Source organism: Nelumbo nucifera, chromosome 3, assembly GCF_055504915.1.
Source record: "Nelumbo nucifera cultivar China Antique chromosome 3, China Antique-T2T, whole genome shotgun sequence".
Taxonomy (NCBI): Eukaryota; Viridiplantae; Streptophyta; class Magnoliopsida; order Proteales; family Nelumbonaceae; genus Nelumbo; species Nelumbo nucifera.
Genome location: NC_142651.1, coordinates 106,921,722 through 106,943,570, shown reverse-complemented (window position 1 = coordinate 106,943,570; position 21,849 = coordinate 106,921,722). Strand labels below are relative to the sequence as shown.

Sequence of the window (21,849 nt, the reverse complement as noted above, 5' to 3'; positions counted from 1 at the left end):
AAAGGACAAATAGAGGAAGGGCCAAAGCAACCTGAAGGAGGACCAGACACCAGGCATACCAGAGTGCTAATTAGTAATTACTCGAAGTCAAAACGAGCACAAAGAAAAATATATATCGGTCAATAATGAAAAGGGAGCAAAACAGATACGATTTTCTAACGTACAGGACGGGTGCGCACAGTCTTAACTTGTGCACATGCCTGCGAAACCGTGTGAGATTGTGAGAAGAGGAGGGAAAGAAAAAAAAGAAGGGGTTGAAAGGAGGGAAAGAGAGAGAGAGAGAGAGAGAGAGAGAGAAGGGGGAGGAGAGAGAAAGGGTGAGAGAGAGAGAGATGGGTTATTGGGGCGACCGCAACAACATAGGAGACAAGCTTATACAAAAACACAGGTGTGGTGGAATAAGAAAGATGGAGAAGATTATGCGTCTCCTTTACCATTCCCATCATGACCTAAAAACTCTAACCCTAACACATCCTCCTTTCCTCTAACCATAACCGACCAATAGAACTCTCCTGAGTCCTGCCTCTTTATCTCTCACTCTCTCTCTCCCTCCCTCATCCTATTTCTCTCCACCCTTCTCAATTGCTCCTCCTCTATACGGTATCTCATCTGTCAGGGTAGCGAAATCCTTTCTTCCACGGTAAGGTTTATAACCTCTCTCTTCCTTCATCTTTCTGCATCGATCTTTCGATGGGTTTAGCTGCTCCTATTTCTTGATTATTCTCTATGTGGGTATTTCTAGTTCATTGTTTTATGTGCTTTTGTCAAGTATATATGGGTATGTCGATTTGGTTTTGTTTATGATGATCTGTTGCTATTATTATTCATTTTCGTCAGACGATCTGGTATTATGATTCCTCTTGATGGGCCGCTGTGATTTTCTGTTCCGCTGTTATTCTTCGTCTTGCTGACTTGTTTTGATCTCTTTCGGTGGTGTCGATGTGGGTTTAGTTTAATTCTTAGCTGGGTTCTTGATTTTTTCTTTCTTTTTGAATGGATTTGCCTGTTGATTTGTTGGATTGAGAGATTTTGTTATTGATTTGCTGAGGGTTTTTTGCCCGGGCATCCTGATTTATTTTTGAGGTATTCAGTTTATTTTCTTTTATTTTCCATAATACGTTGCTTATCCTGCTTTTTGTTTCCCCATGCGAATTCATTGATTTGCTGGGTACTGCTTTATGTAGTCTCCTTAGGCTCTCTCGGATCATCTGTGGGGTATGCTTGATGCTTGTGCTCTTCGTTTTACCCCAAGTACTCGTATTGGACGTGATCTGAAATCAGTGTGGATATGTGATATCATTTTGTACTGCCAAATTTGTGTCTGTTTTCTCAATGCCAGGTTTTGATGGATTGGGCAATATCTACTGTGCTTAAGATAAACATTGCAATTAGTAGTTGAAGCTTCAGTCCATGAATGCTCATCAAGAATGCTGTTAAAGCTCTTAAAATATCAATTTTCTGTCCATTATTAGGCAAAATCTACTGAAAATGCATTGCTAAATCAAGAATGCTGCTGACTCTCTTAAAATATCAATATTCTGTCCACTATTTGGCAAAATCTACTGAAAATGCACTGGAAAGCAAAAAAGTGAACCGGTGATAAAGTAAGACGTCACAGGTGACATCTTTAATGTTGTTAACATTGTCTTAGAATGTGGAGGCATAACGCAAGGTGTTCCACTACCTGGACGTGTGAGGCATAGCTCAGAACATAAGAGGCGTAAGCCTCCTTAAGGGGAGGGGAGTGAGGAGGAAGATGGAGGAGGGGGGGGGGGGAGGAAGAAGAGGAAGGAGGATCTCATTTTTCTTTATTTTTAATAAAAAATCTTTTATAGATGCATAATACTAGCTGGAATTTTCTTTCCCCTTCTCTTTCCTTCCCTTCCCATCCCTTTTTATTTTCTTTATTTTCTCTTTATTCCATCTCTTTCTTTCCTTCTTTTCTCCTTCCCTTTCTTTTCCTTTCCTTTCTTTTTTTTTCTGTCATTTTTGCATGAGGTGTGTGTGAGGTGCATGGGGCGTACATCTCTCTATCATACCTCATGCAAAAGGCATATGAGGCATACACCTCTTGCACCTGAGGCATACACCTCAAAGCTATCAATGCCTCAGGCATATGCATTTTGGGGGTGTTTTGCTTGGAGGCACACCTCCCACACCTTTTAAAACACTGGTTGTTAAAGTCTTTAATGTGATTGATAAGTACACATTGTGAAATGTGGGCCAATGAAAAGTAAGTAGATCATGTTACATCTTTACTGTGATTGGTTACTTTTTTGATTTATTGTGCAGCTTTTGCACCATGATTACTCCAATAGTATATTCTGTTTTGTATATTATCATTTATTTTTGGCAGATAAGTTAAAATGCTATATAAAGATGGGCCACTAAAAATATTTACATAAAGACAACATTACTAAATAACTTGTATTAGCCACGCATCTAGGTTAATCTGTTAATGTGTTATCATGTTAGAAGTTGCTTACTTGAATTAATTGCTTTTGTTGGTTGTTGACACTACCCTTTTTGGAGATCAATAATGAAACATGTCTAACAGAAACATAGCTTTAATGATTGGATATTTAATGTTTATTGACCAATGTATCTTTACTAATTGATTCTGTGCTGTGTATATAGAGACGAATTATAATCCAACATGTGTTCAGGATCTAATTTGGCACTATGAGAAAATGGACTAGGAAGATGTTTAAAAAAAGTTTTGTATTATAAATATAGTCCATATAATTTGTTTTATTTCTTTGTTAAAGAGTGATGCTGCACCTCGCGCCTCCCACTAGGATGCTTGTAACAGACTTTTATCCTTTTCTTCTAATGAAATCTAATGAATTTTATCTATGAAAAAAATATAGTCCATATGATTCTAACATCTTACAGTTATAGATATAGAAAAAGGATTTAATACTTTTAACTTTGTTACTCACAGTAATGTTCTATTAGGAAATATGACGCTCATCATGTACCGTAGCTGTTCATTTATGTCAAAAAGCAACTAAAAAAAGGAAATTATTGCATGGAAATGTTACTCAAGATTACTGTGAGTAACAAAGTTAAAAGTTTAAATCTTTTTTCTATATCTATAACTGTAACCGACATGTGCCCAAAATGGACACTTCATCAATTTAGAAGTCCATTCAACACTGTTTTTTAGCCAAGGTCCCACATCCCATGATTTTGAGGTCGAACAGATCTTACTCCTAAACCCACTCCAAACCCAGACCTATGTAATATTATTCAAGCTGAATTAATTGCTTTCTTTTGTTGTTGATACTTTTCCTTTTGGATACTAGTAATGAAACACATCTAACTAAAACATAGCTTACTTGAAAGGTTGGAGATTAGATGTTTATCAACCAATATGTGATGTGTCCATCAATTATCAAAAAAAAGTTCAATTATCAAAAATACGTAATGTGTCCATATATCAGTATTTTTTTTATCGATAACAATAGATTTCATTAAATAATAATAAGGTTACATAAAAAGGGGAGCTAAAGTATCTTAACTCCCCATGTAAAGGATAATTCCAAGCTGAAAAAGAACAAAACAATTACAACTGAGCCAGAACCCAGAAATCCTATTCACTCCTTGCCTAGCCAGACCATCAGCAAACGAGTTTGCACTTCTCTTAACCCAAGTACACTGAACTTCCATATTCTTGGGCGGTACCATTTGACTTTTCTCTTCTCGTTACTGTAACTCTAGAGCTTAGAATTGTCTTCTTTCAACCAGCTCACTACCACCATAGAATCTCCCTCTACAATCAGCTTCTTGACCTTTAGGTCTTTAGCCCTTTGTACCCCTTCCAGGGCTGCTAACACCTGAGCCCTCAATGAATCCCCCACTCCAATTGAGCTAGAGAACATAGCTATTATATTACCATTCTCATCTCGTAAACCCCCCCCAATACCTGAGGGCCCTGGATTCTTCATGCTACTACCATCAAAATTTAGTTCGATAAATCCAGGAGGTGGAGGATTCCATGTAGTATTCAGGGTCTTCTTAGCCGAGATTGAACTTGCAATTTCTTTCCATTTTCTTAACATATCATCTGTTGAAAAATCTGTGAACTCCTCCATTGTCTTCAACCAATGTATTACCCTTATATGGATCACTTCCAACATATTTTCCAACCCTCTCTCCTTTTCTGAGAAAATCCTTGAATTCCTTTCTTCCCATATTGTCCAGCAAACAACCGCTCTCACAGACCTCCATATGATCCTTGATCTTTTTGTTGGGTAGTTAACAGAGGAAGAGGTAAACAAGCTTTGCACATTCGTTGGGGGAGTCCACCTGCACCCAAACAAAGAAGCAAACCATTCCCAAATATTTTTTACCAAAACACAGGATATTAGTGAGTGGTAACCGGACTCACCAGCGGCTCTACAGAGAATACACCAATGTGGAGATAAACAACTATTGGGTCTTTTTCTTTGAAGTAAGTCACCTGTGTTAATTCTTTCCAGAAAAGCTTCCCAACCCTCGAAGGTATAGGTCGACACCACACATCTTGGACAGGGAATGACAAGCCAATAGGACTTTCCAGATGCAATAGGGCTTTAAAGGAGGCACAAGTAAAGGATCTAGAGGGAGACAAGGTCCAGATCCTACTATCTATTTTTGTCGGGTCCAAGAAAACCCCATCAGGAATGGATAGGAGGTTAGAGGTACAATCCAGTTCTATGTCCCTGAGGGCTCTTCTCAATCCCAAGTTCCACCCAAACCTAGAATTTGAATTTAAGGGAACAAGGAAAGTGGCAATTGGTTCATTTTTAAAGGTGGAGTTTGTAAAAAGGGCCGGAATATGGTCTTTCAACGGATGATCCCCAATCCACACATGTTCCCAAAACTTAATCGAGTTACCTAAGTGCAAATCATACCTGATCCAAGGAGAGAATAGAGGCAGAATAGCATGGATTGATTTCCAAGGTGATGCTCTTGTTGCCATAGCCATAATCCTAGAGTCCCATCCATTCTCTGCAAGCCCGTGAATACTGCCAATTATCTTAGCCCACAACTTTTCCTTTTCCAATGAGAATCTCCATAGCCATTTCCCTAGTAAAGCCAAGTTCCTCTTCCTAATATTCCCAATCCCTAGACCTCCCTCCTGCTTACTTCTATACACCACCTCCCACCTAACTCTATGATCCTTTTTCTCCTCCCCAGGCTCCCACAAGAAATCTCTCATCAGCTTTTCCAACTTGTCAACCACCCCTGTAGGCACCTTAAAAACTGAAAGGTAATTAACAGGCAGGTTAGCTAAGGTAGACCTAATTAGGGTGATTCTTCCTCCTAGAGATAAATAATCTTCTTCTAAGATGAAAGTCTCTTTTCAAACCTCTCCACAACCGGAGTCCAAAAACATCATTTCTGAGGATTATCTCCAAGAGGAAGATCGAGGTAAGTTGGAGGCCAATCCGACACTTCACATTCCAACATGTTTGCACATGCAAAAATCTCACTTTCCCCCATATTCACACCTACCATCAAAGCTGACTTTCAGATTTGACATTTGCTCAAAAAGTTGTATCGTGTGTTTCAGATTCCTAATCCAATTCATGTCTCCTCCCTCATAGAAAAGAATCGTATCATCTGTGAACTGCAAGTGTGTGAGTGGTATGTTCTCCCAGCCTACCCTCCACCCTTTGATTAAGCTCTTAGCGTCTGTCCTAGAGACCAATCTCCCCAATACTTCAGCAACCAAGGTGAACAAGAAAGGAGAAAGGGGGTCTCTTTGTCTTATTCCCCTCAATGCCTGGAAGAAGTCCACCACCGTTCCATTCACCAAAATAGAGTAATGGCAAGTCCTAATACACCCTAGCACCCACTTGCACCATCTATCTCCAAACCCAAAATTGATCATCACCTCTAGCAAAAAGGTTCAATCTACCAAGTCATAGGCTTTTTCCAAATCTAACTTACAAACCACACCCTTTTTCCTTGATTTCTTGAAGTCTTCCACACTCTCATTTGCTATAAGTATTTGATCATTTATCTGCCTACCTCACAAAATCTCCTTGATTATTTGACACAATGGTAGTGAGTACCTGTCTAATTCTAAGAGACAAGACCTTCACAATGATCTTATACAAGCTATTTACTAAACTGATTGGTCTTCTATAGTCCCTTGGGTGTGTTGCTTCTCTCTTCTTAGGAACCAAAGTAATGAAAGTAGAATTCAACTCCGGATTGATCTCTCATCTTCTATGTAGAGGGATTATATTTGATAATGGAGTGTGTCCATTACAGTTTATATTAATGCTATGTACTGGGGGAGTTGAAGGAATAAGAGAAGTTGAGTTTCTTCTTTATATTTTATATGTTCAATTGCTGTTATTCATACTGTGTAATGTAAACTTAAGCATTAAATTCACTTGAATCTCTTTGTGAAGAATTTCCTTCTATCCATTCATCTGTCCTCTTGTTATGCTTCTTACTCTAATGTAGAGGGGACTAATACTAGTTTGGTGGGCCTTGGGAATTTTTTCAACATAGTTACTTATTGTTTCCTTCATTCTCTTATTTAGCATTTCAGACTTGCTGAGGTACGTGGTTTTAGTAGGTTTTCTTCCTCAGCTTTGGAGAAGCAGCTGGATCTTGAGGGGCAAATTTTATTGCTCCCCCTCATGGAAGGATTTGGAGTTTCTGGGTTTGATGGTGTGGGTTGTGCTGTGAGGAAGAAGAGGAGTAATACATCAAGGCGGCCTCGACCTGATTCACAGCCATTTCTAGACAGCCGAGATGTTTCATCTTTGTCGTCCACACCACCTTCAGACAATGTGAGCAAGGTATCCAGTGATGAGAATGCTGGATACGACACCAGTTCTAGGAGGAAGGAGTTCAATATTAGCAACACAAGGGTTTCCTCTAGTAATAAAGCTGAAGGTGAAATTGCACCTAAAAAGATCAGGAAAGATGAAGGGACATATGAAGAATATGATGGATTTTATAGCAATGGTGGTTCAAGGGGCAGTAATGAGCAGGGGCGAAGTGGTTCAGATTTCAAACGGTGCAGTGAAGGTGTTCTTGCCCCAGCTAATTGGAAAAGCACAGGTAAGATCAAAGAAAGATTTGAACAGCAGCAAAGGAAGACTGATAACCATACTGGCAGCGGAAGGAATGGAGAAAGCCGAAACTCAGGGCAGTTGGGAGTAGGTTCAGATGGAGTGGGTAATGAGAACAAATTAAAAAAAGTAAAGCTCAAGGTTGGTGGTGTTACTCGTACTATTCATACCAAATCAACTTCAGATGGTGGCTCTTCTGTCAAGTCTTATCGCTCCTCAGATGCTCCACGGCCAAGGCAAAGACTGATTCTTCCGGTATTACACTAGTTTCTGTTCTGATATTGGAGAAGCTATAAATTGATAATTAGTTTGTACACACTTCTTGTAGGAAAACATGCATTATAATGCCTGTAATGCTCCATGTCAAATATGCAAACTATTAGCCAGATGATTTTTTTTTTTAATCCAATGGTAGTTATATGTTTTGAACATATTTCTGGTGCAGGACAATTCTGATGATGATCGGTCCCCTCCCCCAGACAAGACTAAAAGCTTGCAAGGAGTTCCATGGAAGGACTTTTCCAATGGTGGTTTCAGTCTTGGGAAAAAGGATGATTCTTCAAGGGGCAAGATGTCTGATGAGAGTGTCTCTGGAAAGCAAACAGATAAGTCTGAGCCTGTTCGCAAGAGCAAGCGAGTCCCCAAGAGACGTGTATTGGGTGCAACATTTGATGACAATGATGAAGATGAGGAGATCCAATATCTTGAGAGACTGAGAACTAAGGTAACCACAGATTATGGTGAAGAGTATGAAGACGATGATGAAGGAAGCAAGAAACAGCGAAAGATTTCAAAAGTTTCAAGAAGTAGGACCATTGACCGTGATTATGATGAGGATGCTGTGGAGTATGGTTCATTGAGGTCAGGCAAAGATGGTAAGAAGAAGTCAAGATCAGATAGAGTATCTGAGGATGCAGATTATGTTGAAGATGAAGAACCAGTGTCAGATGGTGAGCCTGAAGCCAAGAGGAAGAAGTCAAAGAAGGAATCTGGTGATTTTTTCATGGAGGGTAAGGAGATGTCTCTTACTACACGTCAACGGGCCCTTCAGTCTGGTAAAGATGGCTCATCTGGATCTGGTGCAAGTCTAATTGAGTTCCCAAATGGGTTACCCCCTGCCCCACCTAGAAGTGAGAACCTGTGTATTCATGCTAACACGGCTTTTTCTCTTTGTTCTTTGCAAAAGCAATTTATTTTTGGATTTCCATTAATACTGATGTTGGCCTTTGATGGATAACAGAGCAAAAGGAGAAACTTTCAGAAGTTGAGCAGCAATTGAAAAAAGCTGAAGCTGCTCAGAGGCGTAGAATGCAGGTGGAGAAGGCCGCCAGGGAATCTGAGGTTCAAATTTGTCCTGAATCCCTTGTGATTTATTTATGTTTTTTTCTTTATTTATTTTTGCTTATTTGGGGATTTTGTAGGCGGAGGCAATCAGGAAAATACTTGGCCAGGATTCTAATAGGAAGAAGCGAGAGGATAAGAATAAGAAACGGCGGGATGAATTGGCACAAGTAATTCAGAATTGCCTGTGGATCTTGTTGTCTCTAATCCAACATTGAATTGGATTGGGGGGATAATATTACACTAATGTGTTGTTGTGTCTTGCAGGAGAAGGCTGCAAATGCAATGACGCTTGCCTCAAATACTGTAAGATGGGTCATGGGTCCCACTGGAACAGTTGTTACATTTCCCAAAGACATTGGACTACCAAGCATATTTGATTCTAAGCCATGCAGGTTTGTATGCTAATTACATATTAATACTACCCACTCACAAACATTTTCCTCTCAAATTTTATTACAGTATCTTGTTATTGACGAGTGGTTGGTTGTTCTTTTTGTGGGTATCCAGTTACCCTCCTCCACGTGAGCAATGTGCTGGTCCGTCATGTACTAATGCATACAAGTATCGGGACTCCAAGTTGAAGCTCCCACTCTGCAGTCTTCGGTGCTACAAGGCAATTCATGAAAAGCTGCAGGCTGTTAAAACCTGCTAATGTGGCTGAAAAGTATGTCCTCATGGCTTTAACCCACGTAGGTAAATATATATATTTTTTTTGATAAACAAGGAACCCATGTAGAAGAAGATTGTTGCATGTTTCAGTGCAAAGTTTTTGACAAGTTTATTTAGTGTAAGAAACTACAGGAAATATCTGTACAAAATTCTTTCTTTTTTTACTTGATGAAGCGTATTGCTTGAATGGTTCTTAGGATTTGATGGTGTTGTATTTTTTAATAATTTTTTCTCTGGTTTCGGTGGGGGGAGACTGAAGAGAGGTCGTGATGAAAATATGTAAAATCATTTGCTGCTGCAGTGTTGAGATATCAGCAACATGGTTATAAACCCAGATGACCACACAACCCACGATATGATAAATAGAAAAGGCGATAACGACATCATTGGCTCGGGTCTGGACCACTAGTGCTGTACCTTCTTCTGGTCAGTGGCTCTTGTGACTTGCCACACAGCTAGCCAGGTGTTCAGAAAATCCGGGCCGAGCATTCGATGATGGATGTGTCCCACCCCACTTAATAAGGCCTCTATTAAACCTCATCAGATCCTTTATTTTCGTTTTATGGCCAGAAGAATCTTCATCTGATTCATGCATCATTTTGAAACATTTAGGGGGCGTTGTACAACATCAATGCTTATCTTCGAAATTTTGCGACAAAAAAAAAAAACCATGATTTTGAACTGTATTTTTGGTTTAGCTTCCTTTTAGTATCTTTGGAGGTTTATGTGCGACATATATAATATAGCCAAAAATGTTTTAAGACCCACCTACCTCTATTTGTTTAGAGTTTCATGTGTTACAGTAGGAAAAAAAGCCATGCGTCTTTCAGTCGCAAAGACGCATAAAAGAGGAATCTTATTATAAATGAAACATTATTATTGATCCGATTACATTAAACAGTGGCAATGTTATGGACATCCCAGATCCATGGATGCCCCAATTGCAAACAATATCATACATGTGGAATCCTTGATTACAATTCCTTTTTCATGGGATTCAAATACCTACATATCTACCTGAGAGATTCTGTGGTTCAACCATCCCATTCAATTTAATAAAACGTCTAAAGAACTTTTTCAGTTTTTATTTTCCAAAATTTACCATCTGTTAGAGCACTGTTGACAGAAACTGTCCACGTCATTATAAATACAATTTTTATGATCAAACTACTGAATGGCAAATCAGCCTTATTAAACATATTTTTATGACTAAAATGCCTTTTTTAAGTGCCTAACTACCTTATATAAGAATAGCGGAGTAATCCGTTCTCAAGTGACTGCTTCTCTTGAACTCGGCATCTAACTCATAAACATGGCGTAGAAATCAATCTAGTTGCAGCTCGAAGCCTTTGACGTTGGCTCTTAGTTAGAATGACTCAATAGCAGTGGGGTTGGACGCTCTTGAACCGAACGATTTACTCCTGACTGAAGTTGCGAGCTCCGCCGCTGAAGCTGAAGTTGGGCTGTTTTATAGGACCCTTGAACATTTTACTATTTAGGCTCAGTTTGGAAGGAGTACAAAAACAAGTAAAATAATACAAAATACAAGATTTTGCACTCTACATAATTGCATTTGTACTCCTTCCAAACTGAGCCTAATGATTTTTTCTACTAAAACAAACACCAAGTAAAAAGCCTATCACTTTTAGCTAAATCAGCCATTAAAATGGCCAGTAGTAACTGTTTTTTTCTTTTTTTTTTTGTGCTAACATTAGAGATCCCTATCGTTGTTAACAACCTCGGATCCAAATATCAAAGCCCGCCACACAGATGCTAGGAGTAGGAGATGCGATTCTTTTTAACAGAGAAAAGTTATTCACATTTCGTTCTGACAACTACAAAGCACCAACCAAATGATCCAACAAAAACAGCTCTATAATGAAACAGTTAACCGACATTTATTTGGTCTGCCGGAAACTTATAAGCAAAGAAAATATTCCGATCAGTTGTATTCGGCGGCGTCAACTTTAGGCCCGGCAGATTTGTTAGGGAGGAGATTCTGAATGTTAGGCATGATTTCACCATTGAAGATGGTAACGACACCCAACAATTTTCTGAGTTCTTCCTCGTTCCTCACCACCAATTCCAACACTCTGAGATGGTGTAACCACATTAAACCAGATAATCCTAAGAATATTGTCCCTTTCAAGGGGCTAGACCGGCTATTAAGCTACAGAAAATATTCAAAAAGGTTGTAATCCATCCTTCCACACCTTCTCTCCTCTTGTTTTAGCCGCCTTCTGTTCTGATATTTTTTCCGTGTTTTTCTCTGTTGCCTAGGATTGATTTGAAGGAGAAAATAGCGACAAGGGTTAAGACTTAATATTCTAGGATATGGGGTATCGAAGAAGGCCACACTGAGGAGCAGTTCGGATCAGATAAGTACGTTTAAAGAGCACTTCATTTTTTTTTGACACATGTCCCTTAAAATACCTTCAACTCACCCTTAAAAAAGATTAAAACCCACTTTTGACAATTGTCAAAATACTTAGGGATTCTAATTAATAAGGGCAACTTTTGGACCCTAATATCAATAAAAATAATATTTTTAACATAATTTTTAGAATATGTTAACTTTTTCTTTAAATTATCAAATAGGGGCAGAAACACTAATCATCTCCTTCCTCTAGACCACTGAATAAATCTCCCCATCTCTCTTTCTGTTTCTCTCTCTCCCTCCTTCTTCTTCTTCTTCTTCTCTGCATTTGAGTTGTTCCAAACTCAGAGCAGAACTGCTATGAGTTATTCTTCTGAAACAGTTAGAAGAATACATGAAACACCGTACCAGGTACATGAATTGATGGTTTGGTTCCAGCTTTTAAGCCTGTAAGAGGTATCTGAAGCAGTTTTGAACACCATTAAAGCCTCAAAATCGGGATTGGAAGAGGTCTATGAGTATGCTAAGTGGAGAAGCGAGATACATATAACGAAATGCAAAAACGCAAGAATGGGCTTCACCATTTTTGCTTGCAGCAAGCCAGCAATTACAATGGTGAAAGAGGAATGAGATGAACGGTGTTTTTGCCCCTATTTGATATTTTTAAAAAAAGTTAGCCTATTTTAATAATTATATTAAAAAGATTATTTTTATTGATGTTAGGGCCCAAAAGTTGCCATTATCGACTACAATCCCAAATACTATTTATCAAATGTTCATTTAACATGTTTACTTATATTGTGCCTACTAGACCCGAATTTCATTTGAAGGAGAAAATGGCTACAAGGTTAAAACTTAAAATTCTAGAATCTGGGGTATCGAAGAAGGCCACATCGAAGAGCAGTAAAGCTCGTCTTCAGACTTCAATGCTAGTGCAGATGCTCTTGTCTACCTCGCCACCATTCTTTGAACTGCCTTTAACCCTTTTCAAGGAAGTCAAAGGCAGTTTGGACAGATTGAACTTCTGGGGGGAACACCAAAGACCACGGGCTAGCTAACCTCTAGCCACAAGATTAGATTTACAGAGAACAAACTTTCTTAGAAGTCTCCAGAGTAACAGTTTATATTTTGGGGAATGTTTAGTTTCCATCCAAATTTGATCCATTTTGCACAATGAATAGGAATTTCCAAGTCTTGGGATTCCCAAAGAAAATTATAAATATTTTTATTGAAAATTTTACATTCGGATTGTCCATCCACACTAAGACATCTGATTGGCCATTTGAGATGGCCAAACGGGTTGTTAGTTCAACCACCCGGATCGGCAGCTCACTGACTAAATTAACAGATTTTGGCCAAAGACTAGGTTGAGGGTGAAAAAGAACCGATTGCCTGGATGGTTCTCAGGTCAATTGATCTCACCATTCAGTCTGGTCTGGTTTTCAAAACCATGGGTGATGGGTATGTATGTATCTCTCCCAAGCAACTCCTTTATAAGGTGGTGAGAGCAGTTAAGACTTTAGGTATTTGACATCTACGTTGCTCCAAAGTGTTTGAGTTTTGATGTTGTTCGATCCGAAGTGTTTCGAACCAAGGGTGGAATTAAATAATCCTGCCAACTGGATGAAGCTAAGGTGGAATGATGAAGTTACGCATTAGAATCTACAACCAAGAGGGAAGGTCAGACAGGGGCGGAGCCAGGGGTGGCAAAGAGGAGCTATGCCCCCCCTAGCCCCCTATCTATGTTTATTACTCTTTGGTCCCCATCAATAAAAAATCCTAGCTCCGCCCCTGAGGTTAGAGGCTCAAAGAGTTATTCCCCATGTAGGTACTCTGACGCTCAACTTAGTTGAATGGAAGGGTAGGTGGTTGGGCCGAGCAGGTAAAAACAGTGCTGGTCCAAGCAGAAGAGGTAAAGCAGAGATATCAAAGTCTAAAAGTCCCTTGCCTTGAGCGAATATTACCTATTTATATCTGGGCATCCGTATTCTAATCGGATGTGGCTTTTGGGATTGTTGGGATGAGATTATTCATCGAGGTCTTCGGGATTTCTCATCTTCCTCAATGGAGTTAACTTCTTCATCCGTGCATGGCAGTCCTTTTAGGTAATGGTTATCCATCTTGCGTGGTGCCAATATGGCTGGAGAGAAAAAGGTGGTCGTAGAAGTTACCACGTGGCATCCTTGGCCAACTCAACCATAACCCAAACAAATCCGACTTTAAAAACACAATATGAGTTATGACTCTTGGGAACATCAGTGCTTGTAATAGATGTTTGAACCTATCCTTCGTTGAATTATTTTTTTTTCATATTATTCATTTTCGATCACTATTTATATCTAGATTTATGTTATCACTAGTTTGCAATGAGATCACACCTCAGCGTGCATTGAAAACATCTCACAAAGTTGTCATTGGAAGATGTTCTCAATACACGGATGGAATATAAAGTGAGGCGTTTGTGTGGTGCAGATGTGAATTCGTTTGTAGCAATCCAATCGAATGGTGGTATGAGTGGTTTTGGCACTTAGCACTGATGAACCATATGCGCCTATTTGATTTTTTATTTTTATTTTTTTATCTATCCTTTTTCTTTTGCAAAAACCCTGTATTTGATGTCTATTTTGTCTCACGGTCACAGGGTTGACCGTGATTATTATAATATACAAAGGGTTGACCCGAAACAATAAGCCATCCATTACATTTTAACTATAAGAGCTTTTGCGTTGATCGAGTTGTGTTTGATTGGAAAACACTAGCTTCATTGAAAAATTGAGTTCTCAACTGAAGGACAACACTTTTTGGCTTTTTGGGATTTTCACCAACACCAAAGACCAAACACAATTTGCTAGCTTTTCTTGTGGGCCCATCATCATACAATGCCAGAAGCCGATGTGGGAAAACCCATCCAAGTTCCAAACGGGCACCAAGTATTCCGTGCCTGTGTTAGATTTTCATGAATTAATAATTAATAGAAATTAAAATTAACCAATATTTATTAACTTTACTAATAATTTTATTAATTTAAATTTCATTTTAAAGTAAGCATTTTAATCAAATAAGAACATAAGTACAGTATTCTTTAAAAAATACCTCATAAAAATAAAATTATTAATAAAAATTCAAAATCCAGCTCAGGAACTACATTATTAGATTCCTGCTAAGGTTTATTTATACTACTTTTGGATTTCTTTTAAAGCCAAAAGCAATTTCGTTCATCAACAACATCAGTACAAAGCCATGGTCCTTTTGATTGATATGTAAAAGAAAAAATTGGACAAGAGGACCACGTAAAGCAATTGGTAGACAAATAACACCCACGCTCGGCTAAAATGTGTACAAGTATATCCGTCATGGTTTTCAAAACCAGACTAGATCAGATGGTCGGACTGGAAAAATTGGGACCAGTTTCATTTTATCCTAGAACTGTTATTTCACCAAAAACTGTTGATTTGGTCAGTAAATTGCTGATTCGGGTGGTTGAACCATTCGAACCATCTAATGGTTTTGGTCATTTTTTATTTTTTATTATTTTATTATTTTTTTGTTAGAATGGGCTGTCCGTTTGGTTCAAACGATCAGACTGTTCAACCAGGAACCGGACCCCTGACCGGTTCGTTGTCTGGTTCGGTTTTAAAAACCTTGATATCCGCAACACTACGTCTAACAAGAGTTTGCTTCTCTCATATTTGTAGCCCCTGTTTCATTTCACTTGAAAGAAGTACTTCTTTGAACAAGTTCTTCCTTTAAGAGCTGGGACCACACATTAAGTGGTTATTAAGTGCTTTTATGTGTTTGGTAAAAAAGTGGGGAAGAAGTACTTTTTGTTAAAAGAAGTACTTCTTAAGAAAGTGACTTGAAGTTGGCTTTTTTTCAACACTTCTTGGAGAAGTACTTCTCCAATAAAATGGGACAAACCGGTCCGTAGTATTTTCTTTTAATACCCAAAATACCCCTATGCGGGGGTTTTACCTCCATCTCCTCTCATTCGAACATATCGAATCAGGCAGCGGCGCACCCAGTTACAGGTCCACTGACGACGATCGGTTGTGAGAAAAATGGCCGGTGGACCTGTTGTTTAGCCATTTTCTTCCATTTTGTGAAGTTTTTCTTCTCATTAAACCGTTTTTCTTGGGTTTTTTAAAACTTGAAACTCCCATGTTTGGTCTGTTCGCAAATCTGCACTTTGGCAAGTGAGAACTAAAATTGTCATTTGTGTCAATATAATCACTTATGGGGAAAGTAGCTTCCAAACATCCCCACCCCAATAAGTGCTTAAAAACATAATAAGTGATTTGGCAAGTGGGACACCAAACATCCTTAAGTGGTTGTTAAAAGTACTTCTAAGAAGTACATGTGCATTTAACAACCACATAATCATCAAACATGGCATTCCTTCTTCGTCTCAATTTCTATCTTCTTTTCCCTCTTCTCAATCTTATTTCTCCTCAATGTCTACTCCATAAGTTCTTTTTGTGTTTCGCACACAACTGGAAAGTGTAAACTTTATTGTACATCTCAAGGCTTTCAAATAACATCCGTATATATACTATATAGATCATGATACGAAATACAAGTTGAGAATCATTCTCTTCAAATTATTTCATGGTATTTGGACATGGGGACACTTGAAAAATTCTCCACCAAAATCATGTGGACCACAAAGACCTCCAACTAAACCCCTATCACTGCACCATCTATACCTAAACCTGTAAATCTATGTTCTACTATGACTCAACTTATCTCTATCAAGCTTGATCATTACAACTACCTCTTGGTGTCTTCAAATGTTACCTGTACTCGGTGGACATCAACTTATGCCTTATGTTGATGGATCTCTCAAATGCCCTACTCGATTTAATACTTCCTCCATTGACACTAGAGAAGATCATATTGAGATTTCTGCTTACAAGGCTTGGCGTATTCAAGACTAATTCCTACTAAGTTGGACTATATCCTCTCTCACAGAACACGTTCTCTCTTAGGTAGTAGGATGCACTTCATCTCATTAGGCATGGTCTCTACTAAAAACTACCTATGCATCAAAATCAAATTAAGGCCTGCATCGTGCAACTACATTTTGAGTTGAGTGCTCTGAAGAAAGGATGTTGATCCATGGGTGATTATTTATTAAAAATAAAGAACATTACTGATGCACTCTCATTTGCAGGAGAACCCTTATCTGGCTCTAGCTCTGATTTTGTTTATCAAACCATAAAAGGTCTCTCATATGAATATGAAAGTTTCACAATAGCACTGCTTGCTTGACTAGATATTTCTTAGGACATTCTACGAAGCCTATTCCTACAACATGATCTTAAGCTTGAGCGGTCCAAGAAGACTTATGAACTTGAAATTTCAGCCAACATGGCATACAAATCTAGAGGAAATTGACTCGACACAACATCTGGAGGGTCTAAAGGAGTAGAACTTGAAATCCAACCCAAACCCAAATCGCAAACACAACGATAGTCCATTCCAAATTTGTAAACTGCCCAATTATTCTACTCTTAATTGCCATAGCAGATTTGATGCATCTATTAAATATACCCCAAAATGAGCAATTGCTTACAATATTGAAGCTTCTAAAACTCCACCAAATCAACACTCATCTGCTGATCTCTATTGGTATCCTGACTCTAGAGCGATACACCATGTCATCAATGATTTGAACAATCTTAAACTTCACTCAGAATACATGGGTCCAGATCATCTGAAAATTGGCAATGGCATAGGTTTGAAAATCAATCATATCGATACTTTATCTATTTCAAGTTCTGAAAAGAATTTAGTTCTTAAAGATATTCTTGTCCTGGATATCACTAAGAACGTACCTCTTATATGTTGCACAATTCACTAATGATAATTTGTTTTCTTTAAATTTCATCTCTCTAATTTCAATGTGAATGATCGAAAGTCAAAGAAAACTTTTCTGGATGTAACCACTGATCGTGGACTTTACAAACATCATCTACCAGAAGATCAACCTGGTTGCACATTTTAGTAAATGAGTAGATCTGAATACCTGGCATCAACGTTTAGGGCATCCAACATTTACAACAGTGAAGCAAGTAGTATATGAGCATAACTTCCTATATCTTGAAACAAAGATTCATCATTTAGTTCAACATGTCAGTTAGGCAAGAGCCACAGTTTGCCATTTCTTCCTAGTTCTTTCAAAGTAGTAGCACCATTGGAACTTTTGTACTCTAATCTATGGGGATCAACCCCTATCTCAACATGGGTCCAACTATTATATTAGTTTTAATTTGTTGATTCCTTTAGTAAATTAAGTTGGGTTTTTCCTCTTGCTCATAAAAATGATGATGTTGCTTCTACATTTATAATATTTAAGAATCAAGTTGAAAACATGCTAAATAACAAAATCAAAACCTTACAAACTAATGGGGGTTCTAAGTACAAGACACTTAAACCATTCTCTGAATGACACGGTATTGTTCACATAACCACTTGCCTGTACACACTTCAATAAAATAGCTTTACGAAGCCTAAACAACATCATATAGTTGAATTTGGACTCACACTCAAGGCTAGAGCGTCTATTCCTCCCTCTCTATGACATGATGCATTCCACACTACTATCTTCCTCATCAATCGATTTCCAACCAAGGTGATGAATCATAAAACTTCATGGGAATGTTTCTTTCACAAGAAGCCTGATAATATGACACTATTTATGTTCGATTGTGAGTGTTCCCCTATACATGGCCCTATAATGCTTACAAAATCAACTATCACAATCTCTCATGTGTAATCATTGGGCATTGTGATGTCAAAAGGATTTCATTGCCTTCACATACCATTTGGTAAGTGATGAAGGGGAATTTGGCCCGATCTCGCAATCACCCGACACGTGGCAAAAACAAGCAGCTCGGGACAGTAGAACGCCCAAAGCAAGCACCGAAAGCAAGTCCAAACTCACTACTGAGCCCGAACTACAGACCGCCCTACTAGGAGCCCGAGCTCCCTACTGGGAGTCCGAGCTCCCTACCAAGAGCCCGAGCTCCCTACTGGGAGTTCGAGCTCCCTACCAAGAGCTCGAGCTCCCTACTGGGAGTCCGAGCTCCCTATTAAGAGCGAGCTCCCTATTAAGAACCCGAGCTCCCTACTGAGAACCCGAGCTCCCTGCAAGGAGACTAATGGGCCCCAAGCCTCACAAAGCTGTGACCCGAGCTGGCCCATGGCAGCTCGGAACACTCCCCAAACCGAACTCAAGACACCTCGCTCGCCACTCCAACACAGCTTCTGAAACACCAGGCTGACCAAACGTACCTGACACCAAGGACGTCCGTATCCAAGGGCGACGCACCTGACTGATTTGGGATCTGACGCCTGACAGCCGCACTTCAAACGGCCTCCTGCCACCGCCACCTGCAACCGTCGTTACTAGCCGCAGAGATGGCTCCGACAAAAGGAGCAGTGGCGGTTCTGTCCGGCCGGAGGAAATGACATCCGAACTGGCAGGGGTTCAGAAGTAATCATGCCCGATCTGACGGAAGCCTGGAAGTGAGTGCGCGAGGTGGTTATAAAAGGCTCCTACCCCCTAGGAACGAGGTAGGCTAACTTTTGTGCTATCTGGTCTATCTTGCCTTTGAAACTCTAACTTGAGCTTCGGAGCCCTTACGCCGGGTTCTCCCCGGAGCTTCTCTTCTCCTTCCGTTTCAGGTCCCTGCCACTCAGTTCAGAGGCAAGATCGTTGACAGCTAAGATCGGCCGGATTGTGCATTATCAATTGGCGCCGTCTGTGGGAACGCTTCAAAAGGCCTCCCCCCAAAACTTTCATACCCTTTTCTTCTTCTTTGAAAAACTCAATACTCATGGCCTCCTCCAGCAATGCCGGACGCGGCACAGAGACAAACACCACCGGGGAACAGCCTCAAGTTCTCGTGGTGTGTGTTGGACAGTTCACCATCCCCCTCTCGGTGGACGGAATTCCCAATCTGAATACGCCACAAGCAGTGGCGCCTGCAAACCTACCTGCCACAAACATCCCCTTCCCTCTCCCCATCGAAACTACCCTCACTGAACCAACCGCCATCCCCCTGGCAGCTAGCCAAAATCGGTTGGACGACCTAATGCAGTGCATGCGGGCAATGCAAGACCAGATGCAACAATTCCAGCAACACCAGCTTCACCAGCACCAAGTGTTGCACAACCTCTCCCAATATCACTATCAACAGCAGTTCCCCCAACTGCCACCGAACCAACCATTACTTCCACCTCGCCACCCTGCTCCGAAGCCGGTCAAGGCCTCTTCGCAGGATGGACGCTTCTACCAAGGAAAGGCCTCCAGGCCCCAGATCCCCCCAAACAGCCAGCCTTGTCCCCAGGCCGGAGAGAGAGAAAAGTCATCCCCGCCTCGCAGCTCGCAGGCGGGTCAGGAACCTCGCCCGTGAGATCGGCACCTCGGGGCTCCAAACTGGAGTTCCCACTCGCGGAAAACCGATTCGGCGCACTGGAAGCAGCGGACTACCAGCACTCCGGGCCCATCGAGCTCGGCAACACAGAGGCCAACAACGCCAGTACAAGGCCCACTCAGCAGCGAAGGCGCCGTCGAGGTCCACGAACCACCACCCGCGTCCTGTTAGAGCTCAGAGGCAAAGGCGAGACGAGCTCGGACGAGGTAGGAGTAGCCCCGATTCTCTCAGTTCCTTCCCCCCTCACATCAGAACTCCTGGCAGTCCCCCTGCCCTGAGATTTCAAGCTCCCGCCTCTAGACAAGTATGACAGGTCCTTCGACCCCAACGACCACGTTGACGCTTTCCAGTCCCAAATGCACCTTGCCAGAGCCAGCGAATCATGCATGTGCGTGGCTTTCACCACCACCCTCAAGGGGGTAGACCGCACTTGGTACAGGAACCTGGTCCCCGGGTCGATAAAGTGTTGGGCTCAGTTCGTCCAGGTCTTCTCTACACACTTTGTCACCAGCAAACGGTGCCCGAGAGCAGAGGAAAGCATCTTCGGGGTAGTCCAAAGGGAAGGAGAACCCATACGGGGCTACATCAAACGATTCAATGAAGCATGCTTATAGATACCGCGGTTAGACCCTGCGGTGCAGCTCGCCGCAGCAAAAAGAGGGGTGACGCACAAGGAGTTCAAATGACACATGGTAGCCAACCAGCCCACGACCGTGGCCGAGTTCCTCAAGCTCGCGGACAAGTTCATGAGAACGGAGGAGGAAATCAACCAGCGGACCGAGGGCGGGAACGAGAAAAGAAAGAGGATGGTGAGCCCTCTAACTCAACCGACCGAAAAAACCCGGCCCGGGAGCTGAAACTGAACCAGTCGTTCCGAGCTCCCCTGCCAGTTCGGACGGATTACACGCCACTGAACACGAGGCGGACCGAGATCTTAATGACGATTAAGGACGCCCCGTACGTGAAATGGCCACCTCGCCTAAAGGGAAATCCGAATGAAAGAAACAAGAATTTGTATTGTAGTTTTCATAGGGACCATGGTCACAGTACCGAGCAGTGCAATAACCTCCGAGACGAAATAGAGGGGCTCATCCGTCGCGGATACTTAAGGAACTTTGTACAGCACAACAATAATGGCAATAAAGCGGATCGGCCAGGCGAGCACGAAAAGGACGCCCCCGAGACTAGCAGCAGGCCTACCGAACCGATGCAGCGACAGCCTCCAGCAGAGAGGCCAATTCGGGGAACCATCCATGTAATTGTGGGAGGTTCGGTGGTAGCGGGGTGCACATCGGCGGCAGCCCAGACTTCAGTTCGCGAAGCGGTCCTCGAGGAGCGGAACTCTCCGAAAAGGCCAAAGACCGAAGAGCCAATCCTCTTCACAGAAGACGACGGGAGGAGTTCGCTACCCCCACGATGACGCGCTTGTCATTAAACTAAGGATCAACGACTTCGAGGTTAGGCGCGTGCTCGTAGATTCGGGCAGCTCGGCGGACATCCTCTTCAAATCGACGTTTGATTGGCTACAGCTGCCAAGGAGCGAACTAAAGCCCGCAAGCACTCCCCTGGTGGGCTTTAGCGGAGAGGAAGTCAAGCCCCTTGGAAAAATAACGGTGCCCGTGGAAGTCGGCACGTGGCCTTGTGCGGTCAGACTCAACCACGACTTCCTGGTGGTCGCGACCCCCTCCCCATACAATGCCATAATAGGGCGGCCAATCACGCATATCCTGCGGACAGTGGTCTCCACCTACTATTTGGCCATGAAGTTCCCTACGGACTTCGGTGTGGGGGTAGCGCGGGGCGACCAGCTCGAGTCCTGCAAGTGCTACGTTGCCGTCCTAAAGGGAAAGACCAAGGCGGCCGGCGACCTCGATCTGGAGTGGCCCACGGAGCAAGGCGAAGAACGAGCCTCGCCCACAGAAGAAACAGTCGCGATCCT

At 41.4% G+C, this 21,849-nt stretch overlaps 1 protein-coding gene across 3 annotated transcripts; it reads left to right on the top strand.

The window, feature by feature from the left end:
• Positions 1–210: 210 nt before the first annotated feature.
• LOC104598774 (uncharacterized) lies at positions 211–9,294 on the top strand. 3 transcript variants are annotated; one of them, XM_010260986.3, is made up of 7 exons: positions 211–640; positions 6,546–7,337; positions 7,528–8,212; positions 8,323–8,423; positions 8,504–8,593; positions 8,691–8,818; positions 8,934–9,294. In XM_010260986.3, exons 2-7 carry the CDS (start codon positions 6,645–6,647, stop codon positions 9,076–9,078), a joined length of 1,842 nt encoding a protein of 613 aa, XP_010259288.1. In that variant the 5' UTR covers positions 211–640; positions 6,546–6,644; the 3' UTR covers positions 9,079–9,294. The 3 variants fall into 3 exon arrangements, with proteins under 3 accessions (XP_010259288.1, XP_010259289.1, XP_088756655.1); XM_010260987.3 differs by having other exon boundaries at positions 251–640; positions 6,581–7,337; XM_088900529.1 differs by having other exon boundaries at positions 514–645.
• Positions 9,295–21,849: the final 12,555 nt, after the last annotated feature.